Source organism: Mytilus galloprovincialis, chromosome 5 (assembly GCF_965363235.1).
Source record: "Mytilus galloprovincialis chromosome 5, xbMytGall1.hap1.1, whole genome shotgun sequence".
Lineage (NCBI taxonomy): Eukaryota > Metazoa > Mollusca > Bivalvia > Mytilida > Mytilidae > Mytilus > Mytilus galloprovincialis.
The window spans coordinates 57724836-57752054 of record NC_134842.1 but is presented as its reverse complement, the minus strand read 5'-3'; the positions used below and the strand labels follow the sequence as shown (position 1 = coordinate 57752054).

At 30.4% G+C, this 27219-nt stretch overlaps 1 protein-coding gene across 4 annotated transcripts in view; it reads left to right on the top strand.

Moving 5' to 3' along the window:
• Positions 1–27219, top strand: part of LOC143076117 (apoptosis-inducing factor 3-like) — a 52075-nt gene that overhangs the window by 13250 nt on the left and 11606 nt on the right. For 2 of the 4 annotated variants that reach the window (XM_076251769.1, XM_076251770.1), the window contains exons 3-12: positions 12674–13530; positions 14733–15070; positions 19074–19183; positions 20267–20376; positions 21536–21662; positions 22224–22336; positions 22992–23078; positions 23459–23550; positions 23869–23999; positions 25173–25288. In XM_076251769.1, the coding sequence (XP_076107884.1) occupies positions 12674–13530; positions 14733–15070; positions 19074–19183; positions 20267–20376; positions 21536–21662; positions 22224–22336; positions 22992–23078; positions 23459–23550; positions 23869–23999; positions 25173–25288 (2081 nt within the window). Of the gene's footprint in view, positions 1–5457; positions 5507–12673; positions 13531–14732; positions 15071–19073; positions 19184–20266; positions 20377–21535; positions 21663–22223; positions 22337–22991; positions 23079–23458; positions 23551–23868; positions 24000–25172; positions 25289–27219 lie in introns of those variants that run through there. The other 2 variants (XM_076251772.1, XM_076251771.1) reach the window with 2 other exon arrangements.

The window sequence follows — 27219 nt, the reverse complement described above, 5'->3', positions numbered from 1 at the left end:
ATAAAATGTTTGGATTTTATTAGAAAGAAAAAAATTCTTAATGTACATATTTTTTTGTCTATATGGTCTATATCATGTTAGAAGAAATCTTGTTTATTGCTATTTTTTGCACTAACCAATATTTCTCATTAATTTGTGGGAATATATCAATTATAGTCATCCTACATTGTAATACATAAATGCATAATGTGTCACTGAGTTTGTCATAGTTTTGTCATAAATTTGTGGGCAGACCAAAAAAAAAAAATATACATGGACAGAATAGTATTTATTATTAGTGTTTATTTGATAAACATGTTTGTCAGTCACATGAAAGAATTGCTATATGTTAGGTCCTTAAACAGTAACCCATATGATATTTATGTTGCTGGTCTTGTTAGATTGTGTGACAAGTTGATGTAACTATTATTTTGTGGCTTTATGCCCATAATGACGAATTATTACAATCTACTTTGTCTATAAAGACAAAAAAAAAAGTTAACTGCTTGAATGACTACAGATTTTTTTCATGCCAATTGAAAATTGAAAATGGCCAGCAATTCTAAGTAATCTGTTAATGTTTTTTTTATCTTTACCTTTGGCAATGGTCCAGTGACAGAGACTTTTTTCATTTAGATATTTAAATGTTGCTTTTTAAATTCAAGATTTGCACTTTCAAAAATACAGACAAGACATGTCTGTGTCAATAGTTTATTTGACAAGAAAGAACTGATGAACTCTGATGGTAATTGAGATAGAGACATAGATTATAAATGTTGTGTAAGTTACAGATATTAAGTAAGGTTGAAAAATTCCTAAAGTGTAACAATGGTGTATTCTGGTTTGTTACGAATTATATGACCTTCTTAAACTTGTTTAAAAAAAATTCAGATATAAATTTAAAAGTCAAGATCACTATATATTCTTTTAAATAAGAAAATTTGATAATGCAGACTCATATTTATCCTGCTGGCAGCTACAACAAAGAACCATTTGATATACCTTCAGACATAAATAAATTTCCTGTGCATTGTAATTGTATTTCAAACTTAATGTGAACTGCTTTTCAAGGGGGATTTTTTTTTCTGAACCATTATACATTTTGTAATACTGTATGGTATACAATTTTAAAGGGGAAGTTTTAAATATAAGTGCATAAAAATATAGTATCTGCTATAACACATAACAACACCCGGGTATATTTTATAGCCTGACCGGTTTCTGTCCATAGCAGACCTTCATCAGAGCCAGAATGATGAATAAACTAAGTCTTTAAGATAAAATGTTTATGTACAAAGTTCTAAGAAAGACAACTCTATGTTTTATACATGTAAATGAATTTTAATGTAGGTAAACAAACATGCATATAAGTGAGTCCTTTTATTGTTCATGTTCTAAAGGTATTATAAACTGTTATAAAAATAGAAGCTTACTTTCATTACTATAATATTTAAAGAAGGACCAAAGTTAGCTGTAGTCTATATGCCAATTTTTTATTGTCAGGTTTCCCTATCACAATTGCCAAAAGTATAACTTAGAGATGTCCCATGACCGAAGAATAAAATGGTTTATTAAGTCTTGTTAATCTCTAGAAGAAAAAAAAAACCAAGTTAAAAACAAATAAGATGTAGCAAATATCAAGTTTCAAAATTATTTTTTTTTTTTAAATATTTCATATCCTGAAAAGGAAAAGGCAAATATCATGAATATGTATTGAAACAGGTCAAGTAAGGAAAAGGGAAATGGCCCCTCATGGAGGCTCCCAAGTGGAAATTTTGTAAGAGCAAATTTGTCCACTATTTTAAAGAAAACAATTAATTTAACAATGGCTATGAGCTTGTTAAAGCACGAAGAAACCAAAAAACCACATTTGAATATATTTCAAGGCCCCCTTGAAGGTTTTGTAGGACTATAAGAACCATCTTTCACGTAAAACCCCCATGGGCATTTTGAAAAGTTGGCTGAGGTATGGGCTACACAACCAATAGAACACCCCAGGATCTGAATGGAGTCAAATTATGACCATACTTTGTTATTCTTGTCAACCTTTGGTAGCATATTAATCTATTGCAATAAAAAATCATAATATCTAATAAAATTTGTAGATTTAGCTAACAAAGTCCTTATATTTGTATAAAGTAACATTCGTTTATAGTGGAAAATTGAATAAGCTACAATTAAAAACTGGTCCCTCTCTGTGATTACCATTATGTTACGCTGGTTCATTTCCCAATCAATCTATCACCAAGGGAAGATAAAAAAAGTCGATTCTTGTTCATAGTCTTTTTCAAAAATGATGAACGGTTCTTTATATTGGTATGTAATCATTTTCAACGTTTCAAATTTATGAAATTATATTCGTACATCAATGTTTTTGATACACCAATAACAAAAACTGAAATATATTGAATTGATACATTTTGTAATTATTCAAAATTATATCAGAAACCTAAACTTAATTTTAAAATAATGAACCTGTTAAGGGGAGAGAATACTCGCATAACTTTTTCGAATTGGCACATAATACAACGGAATGTCACTCTTGCATACAAATGCCACATCAATATAATTAATTATCTGCGAAATCGTCCCCCACCTTCAATGATGATTCTAAATTATAAACATAACCAAAAGTTGTTAATCTATAGATAGTTAAGACTAATGAAAGCTAACCCACTGTAAAAATATTTCTTTGCAATGTTCTAAAACTTCCTCAGAAAAATGCTCGAGCCACTTGACTTTCATAGCTCAAAATTAACGTTTTTACACAATATTTGAATAAAGTAGTTGAAGATTATTCGCTTCTCAAAGTGTAAGACGCAATAAAAATCGTATGCTTGCACTATCCTACCGAAATACGGATTTAATTAAGTCCTGAGCATTTCGACATTTCTTCGTATATTTTGATCAAAACCGGTTTTAACCAAATCACAAGTACGTGTTAAGATCCGACTAAATACCTATTTTCCGATATGGTCAGGTAAAGTTGCTATCTTTGGGGTTCTAAATCAAATCAGATTTGAAGAAGAAATTCTCTGTAGCTACCAATTTTTGTTATATATATATATATATATATATATATCTGTTTTATCGAAAATAATTCTGCCTAACCTTTTGAAAATTTTGATTGATGTAAAAGTTGTCCAGTCATATAATTTTCACTGTGTATCATCGTACAGCAGATATAGGTACTAACCAAGAGAGCATGATCTTTGTTTTGTTTTATCACCATTCTGTGTACATTTCTCAACATCTGAAATTCCTACTCCAAAATAATTTTCACATCTATTTTCCTATGTATAAGACAACTTTTACATTCTAATAAGAACAATTAAATTGTAAATGCGCAAATAGTTGTGAATGTCAAAACCAACTTTCAATTTCGATACAATTGTCGAGACATTTACATGTTTTACCTGAAAGAAAGCTAATACAGGGCAAAAGTAATAGTTACCAATCATAAAACTATCTGTGATTTCTTATTCCTTGGAACTGTTTGGGTAATAAATGAGTATGAACATTTTGATTTTGTGTACTGTGTACAGCAACTTAACTATGAACCGTACTGAAGAATTTATATGGTCAGCTAAAGAATAAAGAATAAGATATCGAAAAAAAATATATGCATGAAAGATTTCAATGCCTATTATTGATACAACTATACTTATTACACACGCACAGTGGCCTTCTATCAGAAAAAGAGTTGCAATGAATATAGAATTATATATCGGATGAAACGAGTGCAAACCTCTTTGACAAGTATTTGCACATGTTTTTAGTAATCGTTCTTGTTTTGGGAAAATAATGAGACATCTCTAATCATCAACCTCCGACCAAATCATTTCTTTAAACAACAAATATGTTTAAATTGAGTTACACATTGCTATTATGTGAACAAAACAAAGATTTTCGTTACCGTGTGAGTTCAAAATCGATCACGCCCGCTTCGTTAGTACCTATATCCGTTGTACTGATGATACATGGTGATTATATAACATTTGAATATACAATGCAAATGATATCAAATATCAGTCAGAATGTGAGGGACAGCACCATATACCAAATAAACAGAGTTTCACAAATCAAATACTTCAGAAATATTTCCTTATGAAGTCCAGGTCTTCCGATATATACCTTACAAGTGTCTTCTTTTACTTTGTTTTTGTTAAGGAGATAAAGTCGGTTGAGAATCATACCTACCAAGTTTAAATGTCATTGTCAAATTTTATCATAATGAAAATTTAAAAAAACGGTCACAGCTTCCTTATACCATATTTCTAATGCAAAACATAAATAAATATGAATAATAGTAGATAAAATCATACTTGGTTTTCTGATAACCGGGATGTTTCACATGACCAAGATTATACATGTGATTATATCTTTTTGTCAGTAAGTCACATTCGTGTTGACATAATCTGATTATTATAGATAATAATCATTAAAGTCATTTAAATACTATGATATGATTACAAGTGACCTCTCTAAATAGCTGAGTTGTTAATCTACTGATTACAGTACTTACAAATATCCCCATTTTACATTTATGTTTATTTGTATGTAAAGGTGTAAATTTTGCAGGTAAATTACTTTCTTCCTTGTAAATCCTTGTACAATTGAATACCAGGTACTAACAGTTTAAATTGAATTTGCATTTAAATGTATGTTGCATGTAACATTTTTTTTCAAGATTTGTGTTGAATTTTGCATTTTTACTTCTTGTCATGATATTTAATCATAGAATAGACCAGAAGCATGCATATGGCATGAAAATGAACAATACCTCTTTTATAATTGAAAAAAGGGATTGAAAAAGGGACTATATTATCTACCCTTTAAACCTTGAAGTTGATGCGTCTTGTGATATGAACCTGAACCCTGTTTTGTACTAAACCAACAGGTTGATAGGAATTTTTAAAGAGCTAGTTCACAAGGTAACAGTCTGCAGGAAGATATGTAACCCTAACTTTTTGACTGGGTCCGCTGTTTCTCCTCTTACTGTTTTATATCATATGCTTAAGAGAATCAACGTTTAAAGTCTTCAGTTTAACATCACCAGGGATAGAACCCAATACCTCCTGAACTTGAGAAGAGCAGGCTACCACGAGACCACCTAGCCTGTTTTTTAAATTTTTATTGCAAAACATATATTTATTACATTTGGTGGTATTCATGGTGTTTGGCCCAAACATATTTAAAACTATCCTAGCTGTATTTATTTTAAAATATGAAGATAGAATAGTGTCCAATAATTAAGTAAACAAAAGTCGAAGGAATAATACTCGTTAATGAGTGATTTAAAGTTGTCTTATCAGCACAAAGCCATCCAACTGTATTTATTGTACCCTAAAATATGGTAGTTTATCTCCAGAATCTTGTAAATATACGGGTAAATACTATCTCAGCAAATATACCATTTACAACTTTATATTTACTATACTATATATAATTACCATGGAAAAATAAATAATGATTTATAACATATTCCTCTGTGGAAGATTTGAAGCCATAGTAATGGGAGCAGTTTGTAAGTTTTCAAAAATTATTTTTTGTCAGATAACTTATTTAGAACTTTTCAAATTTCATGATTAATATTTAAAGCAAAACAAATTTGAAATTGTCTGTTTTTGTATAATTTATTTCAAAATTTATTCATTTTTTCAACTAATGAGTTTGTAGTTAGTTGTGTTGTATTTCAATACTTTTGTTAACATTTTTATGCCTTATTGTAAAAACTCTTACTATCCCACAATGCACAGTTCTTACACCATATATTGTAAATTCAGAAATTTTTATTATTTTTTTCTGTGCTTATTCAATAGGCTTTGGTGTATCACATTATTAATGGCTAAAACAGTTTACCAAATTGCAGTTTGAATTCTTTCAAACTGAAAATATTTTCCCAGTTGATTTGTTTGTGGGAGAAGAATTCACACTGCAATTTGGTAAACTGTTTTAGCCACTGCTATTATTATAGTAATACCCTAAAGCCTACTAAATCAGCATATTTAAGATTGAAAATATTGTGACATTTGAGGTTTTGCAAAAATAATCTGTTGAATTTAAATTTTGAAAGCACTATCCTATAGAAATTGTATGTCACATATGTCAGAAATTAGTAAGAATTAATCTGACTTTTTGTTTTGTCCATTGTTCAATAGGTCCGAGACCACAATTGTCGTCCCTTGATTTTCGTTGTTCACGAATATAGTCCCTAGTGTTAACAGTGGGTTACTTGCCAATAATTTTTATACCCCTTCCAAATTTATTTCTCCAAGTTTAATGCCTCAAATTGTAAGTAAGGGGGTGAAATTACACTGTAAAAAAATTTGGGTCCAGAATTTTACAGGAAAGTAGTGATTTGGTCCAGCTGAAAAAGGTTAAAAATTAGCACTTCGGAAGCTGTCAAAAGATTTCAAGACACCCTAAACACAAAATTGTCCATATTTTGAGTTAGAGGCGATGAAGTTTTCTATAATTTTGATATAATTTGTCCCAAAAGTAGTACAACACACTGTAAAAGTTTCATTGGGAAAGCGCAGGTGGGATTTTTTTTATTTTCATTTATGTTCTAAAAGAAATGCACTACGAATTAATTGTGTTCTCGGACCTAAGAGGTGAAGTCTGTAAATATAGAATCTGAACTTTGGCAACTTCCCTAAATGATTTGGTGGTGTCACTTTGTCAAATAGCATGAAACTAAAGGATTTAAACTTTTATTTTATAGAATTTCTGCAAAAATGACCAATTTTGGCATTTTATGGTCAAAATAGGCATTTCAAGGCTTTTTCAATATTGATGCATTCATGGCATCCTGACTTTCTATCTGACAGGTTTTCATGTGTGAATACTTGTGTTTATGTGCCTTCATCTAGTACTTTTACTTGTTTATGAACTCAGAATCTACAGAAAAGAAGGTTATTTCAGATAATATGTACAAAATGTGTTGTATAAATGACCCTTGTCTAACGCCCTGTTTGGATGAAGTCAAAAGTGGGGTTCTTGGTATATAAAATTTGAAGTCTACAATAAAGACCTCACTAAATTTGTATCAAAAGCACTTTACAATGTCTAATGTACCTGTTCCATTTCACATAATATCTTTCTTTTCTTCTGTAGGATAGCAAGTGGTTTAAATATAAGCCTGTTGAGACTAAAATTGCATTCAAGTTTTTATTAAAAAGGCAAAAATCTTTGTATCAGACCATACTGTCTGTAAGAAAAGTTAATTGCAAGAGCCTTTTTGTGCTCAGATTTGTTGTATCATGTCACATGAGTATAGAAATGATAAAAAGGACACAATTTTTTATTTCTTATAGCCTCAATATGCATTTTTTAATGTAAATATGTGGCACGGCTTAAATTGACCCTTATTTTTTTCCAGTCTTGCTTGGCTTAAGACCCTTTTAAAGTAATATGATATGCTATTTGTAACTTTTCTTTCTATTTAAAGTACATTCAATACATATGTAAGGATTATTTATAACCAAAAAGCTTCACAAATTTAAAATTGCTGGAATATATTACATCTTCATGTAAGGCCCCCTTTCATTGAAAAACCTCAATTTTTAGGCCCAGGCTGATATAAATTTGACTTTTGAATAATTATGCTAAGTCTGATAAATCAAATGAGTACTCTATTGCTTTTAGTACATAATAAATGATATATTAGGGCATTTGAAAAGTATTTTTTTGCAACATTTTAATTTTCAAAGCCCAAAATGTTGATAGTTGAAATTTTTCAATTTTAACGTCAAAATTTAACACGCAAAGATGAGTATAGAATTTAACATAGTGTCTATAATATATATCCTATTGTTATGAAACTTTGCAAGCAGTGTTATAATTTATTAAGCTTTGGTCATACCAAGTTTTTTTAAGATTTGTCAACTCTTTCTATCCTAAGAGGTGAAGTCTGTAAATATAGAATCTGAACTTTGGCAACTTCCCTAAATGATTTGGTGGTGTCACTTTGTCAAATAGCATGAAACTAAAGGATTTAAACTTTTATTTTATAGAATTTCTGCAAAAATGACCAATTTTGGCATTTTATGGTCAAAATAGGCATTTCAAGGCTTTTTCAATATTGATGCATTCATGGCATCCTGACTTTCTATCTGACAGGTTTTCATGTGTGAATACTTGTGTTTATGTGCCTTCATCTAGTACTTTTACTTGTTTATGAACTCAGAATCTACAGAAAAGAAGGTTATTTCAGATAATATGTACAAAATGTGTTGTATAAATGACCCTTGTCTAACGCCCTGTTTGGATGAAGTCAAAAGTGGGGTTCTTGGTATATAAAATTTGAAGTCTACAATAAAGACCTCACTAAATTTGTATCAAAAGCACTTTACAATGTCTAATGTACCTGTTCCATTTCACATAATATCTTTCTTTTCTTCTGTAGGATAGCAAGTGGTTTAAATATAAGCCTGTTGAGACTAAAATTGCATTCAAGTTTTTATTAAAAAGGCAAAAATCTTTGTATCAGACCATACTGTCTGTAAGAAAAGTTAATTGCAAGAGCCTTTTTGTGCTCAGATTTGTTGTATCATGTCACATGAGTATAGAAATGATAAAAAGGACACAATTTTTTATTTCTTATAGCCTCAATATGCATTTTTTAATGTAAATATGTGGCACGGCTTAAATTGACCCTTATTTTTTTCCAGTCTTGCTTGGCTTAAGACCCTTTTAAAGTAATATGATATGCTATTTGTAACTTTTCTTTCTATTTAAAGTACATTCAATACATATGTAAGGATTATTTATAACCAAAAAGCTTCACAAATTTAAAATTGCTGGAATATATTACATCTTCATGTAAGGCCCCCTTTCATTGAAAAACCTCAATTTTTAGGCCCAGGCTGATATAAATTTGACTTTTGAATAATTATGCTAAGTCTGATAAATCAAATGAGTACTCTATTGCTTTTAGTACATAATAAATGATATATTAGGGCATTTGAAAAGTATTTTTTTGCAACATTTTAATTTTCAAAGCCCAAAATGTTGATAGTTGAAATTTTTCAATTTTAACGTCAAAATTTAACACGCAAAGATGAGTATAGAATTTAACATAGTGTCTATAATATATATCCTATTGTTATGAAACTTTGCAAGCAGTGTTATAATTTATTAAGCTTTGGTCATACCAAGTTTTTTTAAGATTTGTCAACTCTTTCTATCCTATTAGGTCCGAGACCACAATTGTCGTCCCTTGATTTTCGTTGTTCACGAATATAGTCCCTAGTGTTAACAGTGGGTTACTTGCCAATAATTTTTATACCCCTTCCAAATTTATTTCTCCAAGTTTAATGCCTCAAATTGTAAGTAAGGGGGTGAAATTACACTGTAAAAAAATTTGGGTCCAGAATTTTACAGGAAAGTAGTGATTTGGTCCAGCTGAAAAAGGTTAAAAATTAGCACTTCGGAAGCTGTCAAAAGATTTCAAGACACCCTAAACACAAAATTGTCCATATTTTGAGTTAGAGGCGATGAAGTTTTCTATAATTTTGATATAATTTGTCCCAAAAGTAGTACAACACACTGTAAAAGTTTCATTGGGAAAGCGCAGGTGGGATTTTTTTTATTTTCATTTATGTTCTAAAAGAAATGCACTACGAATTAATTGTGTTCTCGGACCAATAGTTACAGTGATGGACAGTCACTTTTATCACAATTCTGATGCTTATTTTAGTATAACTTTGGAGTATTTTTATTCATAAGATTTTGTGTGAAAAGAGATTCTGACTATTTGACCAAAACCAAAAAAAGATAAAGAATCCTAGGCTAATTTTAGACCTAAAAAATAGGGTCTTTGCTGTGAAATCACATTTGTACATGGGCCTATTTATTTATCTATAAATCAATACTGAAGACTCATCATGTCGAACCTGTCCGAATATTGAAAGTTGTGTACACTGCTATTTAAATTTGTCAGGTTTGAAGAGGTATTGTTCAATTCTTCATTAACATTGATGTATTTATAAAAATACTTGAGATTCATTATACATATATATATAGAACAGATTTTGATCTCAAAATTGACAAAACTCTTGAGTTATGTGGATGTCTTTTACAGGACTTTAAGAAATCAGTATATATAGGGTAAGAAAAGGTCCCATCAAGTTAATTTGTTTTGTTTTTTTCACTTCTTAATTCCTTCCATACTCTTTTTTAAAAGGGTGTGTTTGTCCTATAAAACTTTATATTTATATTTAAGCTATAAAAGTAGTTTTTACAAGTTCTTGATACTTTTAATAATTGAAAACATTACATTTTTTATTCCCTGGAACCTGAATGTCAACAAAGCAACAAAGGTTCTTCCTGGAATAAAGGCAAAAAAATCCAATTTTCCCATTTCTTGCTGGGGGAGGGTTTTGCTGATTTTGGAACACCCCTTTTTTTTGACAATTAATGCATTTGAATGAGGACATATCCTTGGTTGGGAACCCCTATTTTCAAACTGACTGGACCCCCCTATCTTATGTAGGATAAATATATATTTAGATTCACTTGATGTGAACCTATGTTGAATTGTGTTCAAAATCAATTTTTAGTTTTCTTTCATTGAATTTCAGCAGTTTTAGCTGACTCCTATTGTAGTTTTATTGTTTATCACTTTAATTGTTGCTATTCCTTAGCATTTTAGATGTTAGTCTGAATTGAAACATGCAATCCATTTGTGACTTTGATTAAACTTATAATTATGTTTCAAAGTCATCTTATATTGGTAAGTGATTATTTATGAAAACAGATCCTAAGATTAGAAAACCTGCCAACAGAAATCTGCATTTTTGTGGGTATTTTATTTTGTGGTTTTGTTAAAATCTATACAAGCCTATAGAAAATTTGTAATTTATGGTTTAGCTGTACCCACAACATATGACAAAATAGGTTTGGTGAATACAAATGAATACACAATATTGCAAAATTGTGATCTGTAAAATAATTTTAATTTTTATCCTTATTTTGGGCACCAATCATCAGTCAAAAATCTGTTGAATATTTCTTCAACTCTTTCTATCTTTTTTATCTTCTATTTCTTACTGTATTGAGTTTTAATTTTTTACTGAAATCGCAGCGACCTTGATCAGTTGAAAAACATCCTTATATTATCTCAAGGGCAGTAAGGTTAAGAAACCTCAATTCATACCCATAGGCCTTGTGTTGTGCATACCATACTTGATATGAAACAACTTGATTACTTTATGCATATGATTGACAGTTATAGGTCATTGATGTATATTGACGGGCTGTTATATATGTTTTTATATATTATAGTATTATTTATTAGATAATATATATATTTCTGTCTTAAAGGTCACCTTTGTAAGTTTTGCTTCTGTAAAAAGACATATTTAAATGATTAAATTACAAAAAGTGCAGACTCGGAACAATAGAAGGTAACAATGTATTACATGCACCAAGGTTATCTTTTCCGCCAGTATGAATGCATGATACTTGAAATTGACAAATATGTTGAAATAAAATTTATTTTATTATAATTCGAAAATTCACTTTTGTTTATTTTAAAAATAATCTACGTATTAGGCTCAATATTGGTATACTAATAAATAAAATTTAAAAAGTCAAAATGAATTATTTTGAACATCATTAACATGTAAAAGTTTGTACAAATTCAAGTTTAGGCTGTCTAGGACTGAGAGAAGAAAATTGAAACCTGATACATGTATATATAGTACTAGTGTTTTAAGTGAGTGACAGATAACAACATATATGTCATGTGTCTGTGGTCTGTCTGCCATTGTTCTTAAAGAAAGACTTTAAAATTGTACTAAGATCTTATCATTTATTTTATTATGTAGATATAGTCATAAACCAACTATGCATAGACATGCAAGCAACATTTTGTTTCAGTATTTATGTGACAGAAAATTGCAGAATTGTGCTATTCCTATTTTTTGTCTCTCCTGCAAAGAAAGTCCTGGAAAGCAACACATAGGTGACAAGGTGTTGCTTTTCTGGCAGCAATGGAGGATGTGTCAACAATTGTTATGTTTTTTGCTTAAAGTCATTTTGATAGGAATAACTTATGATAGATCTAGGTAAATGCTATTTCTATAAGGTTGCATTATCATGATTATTATCAGTTCATATTAGTTTGAATACTATTTTAAGGCCTTAAGGTCCGACAACTTTGAATTGAATAGAAAAGTTGGTGCCCATCAGATTGTCCTTTTGAGAATTTTCTGTCGACAGGGGAGACATATCTCTGTTTGGACAGTTTGTTATGTATTGATCACCTCCAGACAGTTGTCTTGTTTTAGTGTAATAAAGATTATGGATGGATGTCAATATTCATAATGATATCTCTATCAAAAACATTATTTAGATATATTTGAGGTGTGTATGAACATGTATTTTATACCAAAACATTTTAAACTTTTGATTTTTTTTCTCAAATATTTGCTTTTTATCATAGTTTTTAGCCTATAAACAGAATGATGTATTGCTAAGTGTAATAGGTGTTTAAGTACTGTCTTTTTTGAGTGATTGTATGAATAGTTCATCCTTAAAGGTAAGAAAAAGGTTAAGCTGTGAATTTACTTGGAAGTAAAAAGATTTTGGACTTTTTTTTTAGAATCGGAAAAGAATTTTTGAATTTAAATGTAATTGAGTAAAATATTTGTTTTAACTTATTGTTAAAGGTTTTAATTTTTGGCAGGTACCAATCCACAGAAGGCATCTCACAAAAGACCAAAGTCTTCAAATCAGCGTGAGTCACTGCTTCTGTCAAGGAATAGTACAAATATTGACGATAATACTCAGCTTAATAACCAACCAAACGGAGAGAAATCACCAACTGAGCACAAACCAGATAATAGAGGAGATAATTCAGTGGAAAATAAGAAATCTGACATTAATGGAATTGCAGATAACAATTCAAATTTAGAATCTCACGAAAAACAAAAAGATCCAGAACCACCTGTTGTGATTGAAAATGGTAAAAAGGAAGTAGAAACTTTAGATTCCAAGGTAGAACTTTCTGAAGAGGTTAAAGTTGATAGTGCTAAAGACAGCTCCGAGTCAAACGACTATAATCCTAAAGAGGAGAGTGATCAAATTGATAAAGCCTTAGAGGACTATATTGAGTCACAAAAAGGGGAGGAAAATAAAGAAAAGGAGGATATTATTAGAGAGGAATCTGAAGTAAAGGAGGAGGTAACTGAGGAGAGTGAGCAAACTGTGACAGTAGAATTTATTGAATCAAAAGAGGAGGTTCTGAAAGAGGACACTGAATCAAAAGAGGATAATCAGATTAGAGAGGAGGCGCAAAAGGAAGATAGTGAAACTAAGTCGGAAGTGAGAGAGGATAGTGATAAGGAGGTAGACATAGTTAAAACTGAAACTGAAGACGTAATTCAAACTGAGACTGAATTTCAGGAGGTAGAAGTAATCAAAACTGAGACTGAATTTCAGAAGGACGTACAGGCCATTGTTGTTACTTCAGATCAACAAGTAGAAAGTGAGGTAAAGGAAACTGTTGAGGAAGAAGAGGAGAAACAAGAAGCTGAAACTGAGGTAAAACAAGTCAAAATGTTTGTTGACACTCAAGACATTTATAATTCTTACATTTTAAGATTTCTCAATGAAAAAGAGATGCATGTAAAGACACTAATATAAAAATTGCTGAAGAGACTATCCACCAGAGTTCAAATGAAGTTAAAGTAAGCAACTAGAGGCAAACATATGGCCATCAACAATGAGAAAAGCCATGTATAGTCTGTAGATACTATGCATGTTTTATAAAATTGATTTTCAGATATTTTTATTTTATAATTGCCAGTATACATTAATATTGTGCATACATAGTAACCAAACATAAAACTACATGATATACCCTAAGAAAAAATGCTATAACCATACCTATCCTAAGAAAAAATGCTATAACCATACCTACCCTAAGAAAAAATGGCTATAACCATACCTATCTCACAACAATAAATATATAAATGTACTTATTATGTTTATTCGTTTTGCTTAAAGTAAAATATTGACATGATTGTATTTACTTTGAAAATGTCTTGGGGGAAATAATATGGTAAATGAGAACTTGATGTATTTATTGTCAAATAATGTTCAACTGCAGGTAAAAACAAGATTTCAGATATAAAAATAAAATGGAAAAATTGCATATAAATTATACTGCTTCAATTTTAAATGTGTATCTAAATATATGCAAAGATCAGCTGATCATATTATCATGATTATTTACATTAATAAAAACAGTGAAATAATTTTTGGAAATGGAAATCGCAACAAGGAGTATGGATAACATTTTTTTCATGTTATAAGATGCACTTTTTATAGACATGTACATGTAATTGAATAGAGGAGTTTAGTAGAAGCTAATATGAACATGCATTATAAAGATTATTCTTGAATGTGTAATTTTCCCTTTTACCATGCTTACATTATAACTTATCAATCAAGTTGCACGACCTTTAGGAATTAATCAGACTGTTTTAAAATCAATGATGTTGACATTTGTTTAAAAGATTTCACTGAATACATTGAAGAACAGGTTCAAATAAATTGATTATAAATTGTGAAATAACATTTAAATCCTCGTGGTAATGTAAGTTTGAATTTAAGTTTGTTATTGTCACGATTATTGATGTTTATATACAAAAAAGAACAGTCAGTATTTTATAAATAGATGAATACTTTTTTATAAAAATTGTCATGCATTGCAAGTCTTACTATTAGATATTTTTCTATAGACTATTCAGGATACATCTGAGAACACAGAGGATAAGCCTGTCGTAGAATCAGAAACCGTTCAGTTTAACACTGTTATCAGCCTAGAAACCACACCACCAGGATCTGACAGATCCCCTCAGGAGGCAGACACAAGAGAGGGGGCAGTAGATTTTATAGAACCCCAAGTGGATATTGTACCCCCTTCAGACCCAGCTGTTCCTGTAGAGGAACCTACATTACCAGAGTCTGCATCATTAGTGTCATCAGAGATTGTAGTCCAAGTGTCGTCAGAAGCTGATATAGACATGTCATCTGTTGAAGCTGTTGTGTGTGGGGTGGATGACCTCAAGGATGGAGAGTAAGTTACAGTGCATTGTGGGTAGGAAATCATTAATGGGGGACTTTTGAAAATTAGGACTTTGTTTTGAAGTGGTAAATACAGTTACATAAACAAATGTCAGCTTATTATGCATATACAGTCAAACCTGATTAAACCGGACCCTGAATAAACCGGCTTCCTGTCCATTCCGGCCGAAAATGAAAGTCCCATATTTTTCCATTCAAAGTCTTTGTTAAAATACCCTTTGTAAACCGGACCCTGTGTATTCCGAATTCCGGTCTAATTAGGAAGTCCTAATACTCTTAATTACATTAATTATTACCTGTCAAAACCGGTTTGTCTAACTAATTTCAATGATCGATATGCAATCAAAACATATTTGTTTATACAATATGGCTTTTCGTGATAATCACTTATTCAGGTGTCAAACTGTGAACCTACAATCGTACAGTAGTGAGCTGTATTATTTATTAAAACATTATAAACGTGTCAATTAAACGAAAAGACACACCGAATATATCTCGGATTCAACTTACGTTTTAACTTGAATAAACAAATTAAAATCGCGGAGTTAGAAATGCACATCGTGATTTCGAAATCCTGGGTTCTCTGTTGTGAACCCTTAACAAATGACCTTGATAATGAAAAACACCCGGATGACAACAATCAATGGATATTGTACACTGTACGAAAACGTTTCGAAAGTGATGAAATAACGTTTGATAATATTCTGGCTTTATAATCGGCCATTCCAACATTTCAAATTATTGATCATGGGAGTAAATCGAAACTCTCGTCTTACAATCCAAACAATGCGAGCATTATGATGCAAATGCAAACAATGAAAAACGAAGTGAAATTATTTTAATTTATTAGATATAATTTACAATCAGAGAGAACTTTTACATGCAAAATGTCGGACGTCACAAGTCATTAACTTCCGGTCAAAACGGAAACCTGAATAAACCGGCTCACTGTCCAAACCGGCCCTTTTTCATAGTCCCGTAGCCGGCCGGTTTATACAGGTTTTACTGTATGTTAAATATGCATTATGGACAAAAATTGATTCCTTTGTGATTGTTTCAATTTGGACATAATTGTGGTTACACAATGCAAAGTGACTAAGTCCTGGTTAACAGTTTTTTTTAGTTCAAGAATGATTATATAACAAGATATGTAAAAGTTATACAAATATAAAAAAAAGTTTACCCTTAGATTTCCTTATTGATTTATGACCTCTTTAATTATTTTTCACCTAATTCATCTGAATGGGCACATCCATCTTAATGTGTCAACATTTCAAAAGAAAAGAATTTGGAGAAATTTAAATACCAATTTATTTCCCTTGTTTTACTGACTTATTTAAATTTTGTTGTGTATAAAAGTGGAGGATTTTTCCTGTTTCAGATTTCAGTAATGGTATTCCATACACTAATTACCATATATTTGAATGAATAATAACTTTCGCTAAAGGAAAAATGAAAATTCTCTTTAGAAGAAGATTTTATTGTTTATCATCCATCAACATGATAAATTATCTCTCAAGTTTTTAAGTTTTCACTTATTATTCCTAAATTTTATACTGAATATGATCCCAAGATTTTCATTGTCAGAATACATAGGACTGGAGTTAGAAAAAAAACCATGATCTACTTAAAATAATGTTATAAACATGATAAAAGGCAAATGCAAAAAAGTCTTGAAAATTTTGAAAATGCTTTTACTAGAAAAGGCTTTTCTATAGTGTGAAAGAATATGATATTAAACCTTTTTCTTGTGCTGAAGAATTTCCTATTTAACATGTTGAAATCACAAATATAGCCATACCCGTAGCAAGAAGGGTTCGAGGGGTTCGTCTGAACCCCCCTTGAAACCAAATAAGCACTGTTAAAGTCAACGTTCTGTTCAAATTGTGACTGTTAAAGTCGAGTTCATGAGTCCAAACAACCCCCCCTTGGAAATTCCTGGCTACGGGCCTGATAGCAAATAAACCTAATAAACTTTTAAATGAGCATAACTTTATTTATAGGCCACACACAAATGGTTACATGTTTTCTACTGCAACAGGCTTATATAAGGAATAAATGTTGGTTTTTTTTTTAAATATTTTTTTTCTATAATCTCAACTTAATTTTAATATGCAAATTTAGATTTTTTATCTCTATTAAATTTATGTACAACTTGTTTTAGACTTGAGGCTTAAGATCTTTGCATATTTTTGAGACACTTCCTGTCTATATTCGATGAACATATGTTGACCTACTAACACACGTGCTTTGTTTAGTATGATACGCATGCCTGAAATTCTCTTCCGCAGATTTGACACTAAATCGTAAATTTAAAATGATTTCTTGCTAAATAAAGCAAGTGCAACTATTTTCATTAATATTCTTACACTATTAAAGGTAAAATATTAAAAAAACGATGTTTTCCTGTGAATTTGATAAACAAAACTAATCCCGGAAATAAGTCCGGAATTGTTCGTTTTAGTATTGTCGCATTACATCCGGTTTGAATTTCGACTTCAGAATTGAAAGAAACGTAAGCGATGACTGAGAAAATTACGATTTTGAGTCATTAAAATCATTTTATTCTTAAACCGTTGCCTTCCCTTAATTGCTTTTGATCGATTTTAGGAAAATGGTAGGATAAATCATGAAGTAAACGCGATGCAACAGTGAAACAAGTTCGTTGATGCTACGAGTATGAGCATACTCATGCAGTAATGAGATTTTGACAATCTGTTTTTGAAAAGGGGCACCAACTTTTATGTTATATGAAAATGACCGAAATTAGGTGAAAAAATTTCCGGATCCTTGGTTATGGCATATGGCATGCTATTTGATGCATACCCCACATGCCTTGTTTTCATATTTTAACAGAAAAATTGGCTTATACAGTGCTTATTATTGATCTATATCCATGTCCCTCTATGACTATGTACAACATTTCGAAATATTAAGGAATTTTTGTACAAGAGGAAAATGCGTACATTTTTTTTATTTGGCCTATATGCACCTGAGCTCTTTTTGTTTCACTTTTTTACCTAAACAAACATCTATGTACAAACATACGTAATTTCTTGATTTATTTAGAATTACTCAGATGATTTAATACATTACACAAATTAAGAGACATTTAGAAACAAAAACATAGCTAAAACTTCCTGGAGAATTCTTAGTTGTCAAGTACAAACTAGTATTTAACATATTTGTCATGTTCTGTGTTAAAACAAACATTTTAGTTTTAAAATAATTAACTGATAAAAGAATATTATTGTCTGAGATTCTTCTGTTTAAAACTATATTGGTCTTTTATCTCTATATTATCTTTTAATTTGTCTTTTTTTGCAGAAAGAAAACTTATCAAATTATATGACATAGTCAGCATTTTATTGCCACAAACACATATGACATAGTCAGCATTTTATTGCCACAAACACATGTTTTTGAGAAACCACAATGAACACAAAATCCATATCTGAACAAAATGAGACTAGACTTAGGGTTAAGACCTTTTACTAGAGGTAGAAACATGTTAAATATAAAATAAGAAGATATGGTATGATTACCAATTAGACAACTCTCCTGAAGAGACCAAATGACAGAAATTAACAACTTTGATCGCTGTATGACCTTCAACAATGAACAAAGCCTATACCACATAATCAGATATACAAGGCCCCAAAATTACAAATGTATAACAATTCAAATACTTACTGCATGACCTGGAAACAGAGATTGAAGTTTCAATTATAAGGAACAATAAATCATAAGTTGAATAAAAACAATTAATACAAAGGTCAAAATGAAAATAAGAAAATTTAAAGACAAAAAAACAGTCAACAAACCACAGCAAACATGAGTAAAGACTGTAAAACAAGATCTACACATGATATAGGGGTAGTGTCTAATGCAGGTCAAAATCTCAAAGACTTCCATTTGATGTCTTCCTCCCTTTCACTTGGACACAAGGTTAGTTTTGCAATGTAAATGTTAATTTTTCTATACTTATTTTACAGAATGAGAGAAGTAGATGTTGGAGAGGGAAAAGCTTTACTGGTTAAAGAGAATGGCCAATTCTATGCTATAGGCAATAAATGTACTCACTATGGTGCTCCACTAGCTAAAGGTTTGTATCTATGAGAGAAAGAGAATGTCCGATTCTATGCTATAGGCAATAAATGTACTCACTGGTGCTCCACTAGCTAAAGGTTTGTGTCAATCAGAGCAAAGAAAATGGCCAATTCTATGCTATAGGCAATAAATGTACTCACTATGGTGCTCCCCTAGCTAAGGTATGTATTACTGAGCAAAAAAAGGGCAAATTCCATGCTATAGGCAAGAAATGTTCTCACTATGGTGCTCCACTAGCTAAAGGTTTGTATTACTGAGATCAAAGAGAATGGTCAATTCTATGCTTTAGGCAATAAATGTACTCACTATGGTCAATTCTATGCTATAGGCAATAAATGTATTCACTATGGTGCTCCACTAGCTAAAGGTTTGTATTACTGAGATCAAAGAGAATGGTCAATTCTATGCATTAGGCAATAAATGTACTCACTATGGTCAATTCTATGCTATAGGCAATAAATGTACTCACTATGGTGCTCCACTAGCTAAAGGTTTGTATTGTTGAGAGAAAAGGAAATGGTCAATTATGTGCTTTAGGCAATAAATTTACTCACTAAGATGCTATAGAAAATATATAGATAATAAATAATTACATTGGTGTCCCTTCAGCTTTCAATTTTTATCAGTGAATATTGCATTAATCATGTTAATGGAGAGGTTTAACAAAAATAAACTTGTGTTTTAGATTTTGATAGCATTATTTGTTATCATCAATTCTGGAAATTGCTATTGTAAATTCTAGTCCATTGTTCGACCATTGCAATAATTAATGAATTTTTAAAATTTGTAATTACATACCTGCCAACTTTTCAAAGTGCAAATGGGGGTTTTACATGCAAGATCGCACTCATAGTCCTATAAAACCTTAAAGTTTGCCTTTTAATATATTTGTTGGTTTTTTTTGGCTTCTTTATACTCTCATAAGCCTAAAGCCATTGTAAAATTCATTATTTTGTTTAAAATTGTGTACAAAATTGCTCTTTCAAAATTTCCATTTGGGAGTCTCAATGGGGGAAATCCCCCTCAAATAGTGATTGTTGGCAGGTATGTAATTAAAGGTGATAACTGTTTATTTCAGGTGCTTTAAACAATGGAAGAGTTCGTTGCCCTTGGCATGGTGCTTGTTTTAATGTAAAGACTGGTGATATTGAAGATTTCCCTGGATTAGACAGTCTTCCAAAATTTGATGTAAGCTTTATATTCTAACTTTTTCTTGTCTTAACTGAAATTAACAGTTTCATAGGCTGTGGATTCATTTACTTTCTTGGGTATCATATAAAATTGAGAAGGGAAATGGGGAATGTGTCAAAGAGACAACAACTCAACCATAGAACAGACAACAGCAGAAGGTCACAAGCAGGTCTTCAATACAGGGAGAAATTCCCTCACCTGGAGGCGTCCTTCAGCTGGCCTTTAAACAAATATATATGCTAGTTCAGTGATAATGAACTCCATACTAAAGTTCAAATTGTACACAAGAAACTAAATCAGTTTTCATAGATTATTGAGAAATAACATATTTGCATGGACATTTGATTTTGTGGTTATGCCACAGTTTGCACATAAGCTTATAGAAAATAGGCATGTTGTTGAACTTTTTTTTTTTGTTTACCTATACATACCTACAAAATCCCCCCAAAAATCATAGGCTTCTAATGTAATAATGAATTTACAGTAGTCCATCATGAGTAGGAATTTCCTTTTCTCTAATTTTGTGTTTCTATTTTCACATTTCTTGATCAGTGTGAGAAAAATATTTCTCCTCAATAGTGAAAAACATCATGAAAGAAGGTGGCTATGCCTGATGATGTCGCATATAAAGAACACAACTTTCAGCAAATCTTTGAAAAGGAAAGATAAAAATCATCAGAGAAACAAATTCAACCCCTATACTCTATGTATTAAGATATTTCCCCACTCTCAATAGTTAAATTTTCATATTTCAAACAGCTTGGCAAGCCTCACGCTTTAAATATTAGAATTTAAATGTCTCAAGTGGAGAAATATTGTAACACGTGTTGCAGTGGTGAAATATATATATTATAAATAGACATGTAGAATAAAGTAAAATCAAAAGATTTGGTCAAAAATGTTCAATGAGACATCATTCCAACTCAAAAATAAAACCAAATACATATCTAAGACATGAGAGCAATTTTTGACAAAAATGGAAAAATAGTATTTGTTAAATTTGAATGTCATTGCCTGTAACCTTAATGGTGGTTGTTAAAACTCTTTAAAAAGTTTTCTTGGCTTCAATGTACTATACTTTAAATAGTGTTAAAATTTGACTGCCCAAGAAATTGATATATGGAATAAAATTGAAATAATTTCTTTTCTGTTTTAGGTAACAGTTGCTGATGGCAAAGTTAAGGTTAAAGGTGACAAGGCACTTCTGACTTCAAGCAAAGTTCAAAAGTCAATGTGCAAGCATTCAGCAGACAACCAGAAATCAGTTCTAATAATTGGTGGAGGTTAGTAATATAACAAATCATATATATACTGATGAAAATATTTGTAGAACGGCACATTCTCAGATTACAATAAGATGTCTACTTACAATGAGATGTGTCCTTCCCTTCTCTCCATGACAGACTCTAACATATACATTGCAACATTGTCACATTTGTAATCTTCTTATAATTTGGTAAAGCAATAAAAAAGTTAACAGATATCTGGGTCAGAAAAGACTTCTATATAGATAGAATGTTTATTCACCATCATATGAAGAGTATTAATACTACATTTCATTTCTTAGTAAGAAATTTAAAACTAAGAAGAAAGCACAGTGCTTTAGTTCTTTCAATTATATGGAGGATATTTAAAGTTTCAGTTATTTCTTTCAATTATATGGAGGATATTTAAAGTTTCAGTTATTTCTTTCAATTATATGGAGGATATTTAAAGTTTCAGTTATTTCTTTCAATTATATGGAGGATATTTAAATTTTCAGTTATTTCTTTAAATTATATGCAGGATATTTAAAGTTTCAGTTATATAAGTTGATGAAACTTTTCAATGATGTATGATTGTAGGCCCAGCATCTGTTATGTGTGCTGAAACATTAAGGAAGGAAGGATTTACTGGTAAAATCACCATAGCAACACAAGAAAGACATTTACCATATGACAGAATTAAACTAAGCAAAGTTTGTACATTATTGCTATTATTAGTCATAAAGGACATTTTCATTTGTACACCTTATGGTTGAATTTATATATGGAGGGAATATTGAATGAATAAATATTGAAGTTAACTTATCAATATCTACAGGGAATCAAAGTAAATTGTTTTAAGGGGACATATGCAGTGGGCATTTCTTCACAATGCTCAAGAAGAATACAAGGAAAATGTGTTTACTGGTCATTATCCATTTTAAATCTGCAATAAAACATTTAAAGAAAAAAAAATCCTACTCTGCTGCAAGTTATGTGGTCCAGGTTAAATTTTGATATGCACTAAGTATAATTTTGGTACCAATAGGTCATAATCTGTATTATAAATTTACTTTTGTTATTAATAAAAACCATTTGAATGATTTCCTTGTTGTGACAGTTGACTCTTAGAAGGAAGGCCATTAATCTACTCTATACCTACAGAGCAAAAATTAAAAAATTCTAGACTAAATACCTTGTTTGGGACATTGTCAGAATACAACAAACAGCTCTATGAAATCTGAAAAAATAGAAAATTAGTTGTGATTTAATAATAAATTGAGTCACAGTCTAAGGGAGATAACTGTCTATTTTTTTGGAATAATTTCTAGTAGATGTTTTTCTTTACCAAAGATTATTATTTTTCAGGCCATGGATTCTTCAGCAGATACTATTGCACTCAGAAATGCTGACTTCTACAAAACAAATGGTATAGATATCCTTAATAATAAAAAGGTAAATATGCTATATCTCTTCTAACATATTTTTAAAAGTCTGTTTTAGATAGATTTGTTAGTTGTAGACTGGGAACAAGAGTTTTAAGTTAATATACTTCAATGCAATGATGGTAAAATATCCTCATTTTGACTCTGGTATAGACTGTTTGATAAAGGAACAAAAATATTACATTTATTATGGGAATGTGTATTCGGATGAAAATCATGCACATTTATATTTTATCGGATAATGCATTGTCAATGGTAAATATTGTTAAACCTGTAAGGCCAGAAAAAAATGTGTGTGAGGGGGGGGGGGGGGGTTAAAAATATAGGGGTTCAGTTGGAAGTAATATTTGAATATTTGAGTGTAACTTAAGGTACATTATGTATTTACAGGCAACTTCAGTAGACAGTCAGGCTAAGATAGTTAAGTTCGAGGATGAATCATCTCTCAATTATACATCACTAGTCATCGCCACTGGAGGAAAGTAAGTATATATAATCAATTCTAATATGACAGTCTCCTTTTGCTTTGAAAACAAAGCCATGTTCTAATTTCAACATCATTTATGTTTTGAACAATGCCAGAGACCAAAATGGAAAGAGATGAGGTGGGGGTTAGCAATTTAACGAACATAGAAAATTGTCATAAGACAAAAGTCATGATTATTTCACACAGAATACAATTTTTTGGGTCGGCCATTCTGTTTAGACCTAAATAGACTTGTTCGGCATGCATCAATGTTAATAACTTAAAGCCTGTTAAATATTACAGAATTTTAATCAGATTTGTTTATTTTTAATAGACCCAGACAGTTACCAATTAATGGTGCTGATTTTGAGAATGTCTGCATTCTGAGGACACCTGATGATGCAAATAAAATAGCTGAAGCTGCAAAAGGCAAGAAAGTGGTTATTATTGGTTCCTCTTTCATTGGTAGGTATTAACTTTGTATGGGAAATATTAACACGACTATGAAAATATTTCTTCAAACATACAAAAATCACAAAAACAAAAAAATAAAAACAAATTCAGCTAACCTGTGAAAAAAGAAAATAATTTTGTATTTTTTTGGAAAAATATTTATAGAAACAGAACAGACTAGTCTTTCATAGCTTTACCTTAATTCATATAAATCAACCCAAAATATGAATTTAAAATTAAAATTTGTTTCCAAGAATTTATAATCTTTTATTATCTTTGTTATATTACTTTTAATCTATATTTATACTTCAGGAGACTTACATATGTGTTGAAAGTAATAGTAATTTATTGAGTGTAATAATTTCTGAATCAGTTATTATTTATATCATGTTTTATAAAGTTTATTGAGCACCTTCCATGCTTTGTAGACAATAAAAATTGTTAGAAATAGATTTTTTTATAAAAAAAAAAAGATAATAAGAAATTACCTTTATAGAATTAGAAATAAGTTTTCGATACTGTAGTTTTTGCATGAACAGCTTAAAACTGAATGTTTGCTTATTACTGCACTAAAAGTTCTCTATGTTTCATGTGAACATGGTAAAGTTATTCCATCATGAAAAGGTCTTTTATGTTTGTCATGAATTTTTCCTGAGAAATTTGGAAAATTGCTGTTCAAAATCTTAGAGAATATCTCTCTGTATTCTAAGTGAAATCCTACCTGATAAAATCCCTCCCTACTACAAAAATAAATAAGATGGGAGATAAATTCACTACGACAGCAACCCTAAATCAAAATTTTAATTACCTTTATCTTGTCTTCAATCCCTTTGTTCATTTCAAATATAGTAAAAAAAAACTCGCAATATTTTTATTTATTTTATTTAGTATATATTGGACATGCATTCTTTTTACAATGTGTAGATTTTCAAACCTAGATTAGTAAAAAAAAATTTAATGATTGGTTAACCTGTATTTAAGTGTCATTGTGACTATTACTATATAAACAGAAGTGCTACATGTTTTCTTGTCCAAAAAAAAAAGAATTAAGTACAGTTTGTTTTAGCAACTATATTTTTTCACTGAAATCATCATAATTGACAAAAGTTTCATAATTTTTTGGAGAAAATTGGAATTCAAAAATTAAAGAAACCTGAGAATAAAGTGCGGTGTCTGATATTTAAGGTATGGAAGTAGCAGCATCTTTGGCTGACAAAGCAGAGAGTGTTTCTGTAGTAGACATTATTAAAGTACCATTCCAATTGGTCCTTGGTGATAAAGTAGGATCAGTCTTACAAAAGGTACAATGTTACCCTCACTTAACCATTGCTTGGTGGCTTGCTTCTGGATTCTTTGGTATATAATTTGTTGGTAATTTTGATGAAAGTCTGAGACGAGAATTTGCTATCAGCAGATTTTTTGTCAATATTTTGGCATAACATTATAACCTTATTTGAAAGTGTACAAAAAACAATTAAGTTAAGTTTGCTAGGTGACCCATGCAATTATTATTCTTGCATTTTTTAAAATGTATGAAAGTGTAGACAATTGATATTACTAATTTAAGTTCAATACTATTGGAGGGGTATCAATTTTCAATGATTTCATGTGTATACAATGGTATAAGAAAACCAACTTTAAATGTTTTGCAGTTTAACAAAATATAAATTTTCTATATGATTGTATCCTAACTTTTGCAATACCAAGAAATAAGTTATATACAATTTTCATCTAGCCATGAACATAGAAACTAAATTAATCCACAGTGAATAATCAGATCTTCAGGGTATTGAAAATTGTATTTAACCATTGAGTTTCTATTAATACCATTTTTAATTTAGAATTCATGGTTCACCTACCAAAAAGATCAAACTTAACTTGTTGACATGATGTACACACTTGTTAACCGTTTTCAACTTTAAATACTGATAATTGTGATGTAAGGGGATCCGGAGATAACTTGCATATCTGATTAATTTCTCTTTGATGGAAGATAAGTAAAAACTATTATTTTGCATTAGTTAAACAATATCTATACAAATTGTTCAAAATTTTAAAAAGGATGGTGAAATGGGCTAAATTATGTACGGTACCAAAGATTTCAATTTGTTTTTGTTTGTCTTGTCTCGTCTTTTTCCTGATTGACTCATAATTTTGTCTTGTCTCTTTCCTGATTGATGTATTATATTGTCTCGTCTTTTCCCAGGAAGATAATAGCATTGCATGTAGATTGTAACTTACTTGAACTTGTGCTGCTAGTTTAGAAATCTCACAAAATCACTGGCATTAGATTTATTTTTTGCACATGCTGGTAGACAGCAGTTTAAACTTAGTGTATATCTTTTATATTTTTTGAATGTTTAGTTTAGATACCCATCAGTAGTTGCCCATTCCAAATAGTATCGTGTTAATAGACACCATGGACAGTTACTAAAACATCTTTTATTTAAACTAACCATATTAGTTCTGTTTCAGCGAAGCATGCAAAACAATAGTTGCCTAACTACCAGTCTTTGCACATGTACCAATAAAAAGTTAAGGAACATTTCATGATGATATGCTAAAATGCTATTAGGACATTAAAGATCCTGTAAAAATTGACAGATAATTTATATGTCTCTTTCTGTTTTGGGGAAAATCCCAAAGACAAAGTAAATACACAGGGATTATTAATTATCACCAGATACCTGTTAAATACTCACAAACTCTTCTAAAATTGAAAACAACAATTGTTTTTGATATAGTGGGTTGAATCTGGATTTTCACATAGTTTGACAAATATTCAGTGTGATTCTGAGATGGGTTATGCATCTTTTGATCAAGAGATGCACTTTAATCACTGATTGGAAAATGGATAAGATGTTAAAGATAACCTTTGAATTACTGCCTTTCATATGAATTCTTATGAAATTAATTTCTCAAGTGACATATGATTTCCTCAGAAGACACAGGACATACTTGAACATTTTAGCATATCATCTTAAAAATGTTCAGTTTTTATCTGCATCTTTCTTCTATTAGAATTTGGAAATTAAAGCATAGACTTGAGAATGGAAATTGGGACGTTTTTAAAATGTACATATTTGATGAAAATGTTCTGTCAATTTGAAACTGTTTAAAATTTTCAAGCATGTACAGTTGAACCTGCTATTAAGGCCACCTTTTTTTAAAAGAAAGGTTTCTTGTCAGGTCACTCTCTCCCTGTCACACTTTGATGTATTTTGTCTTGTGA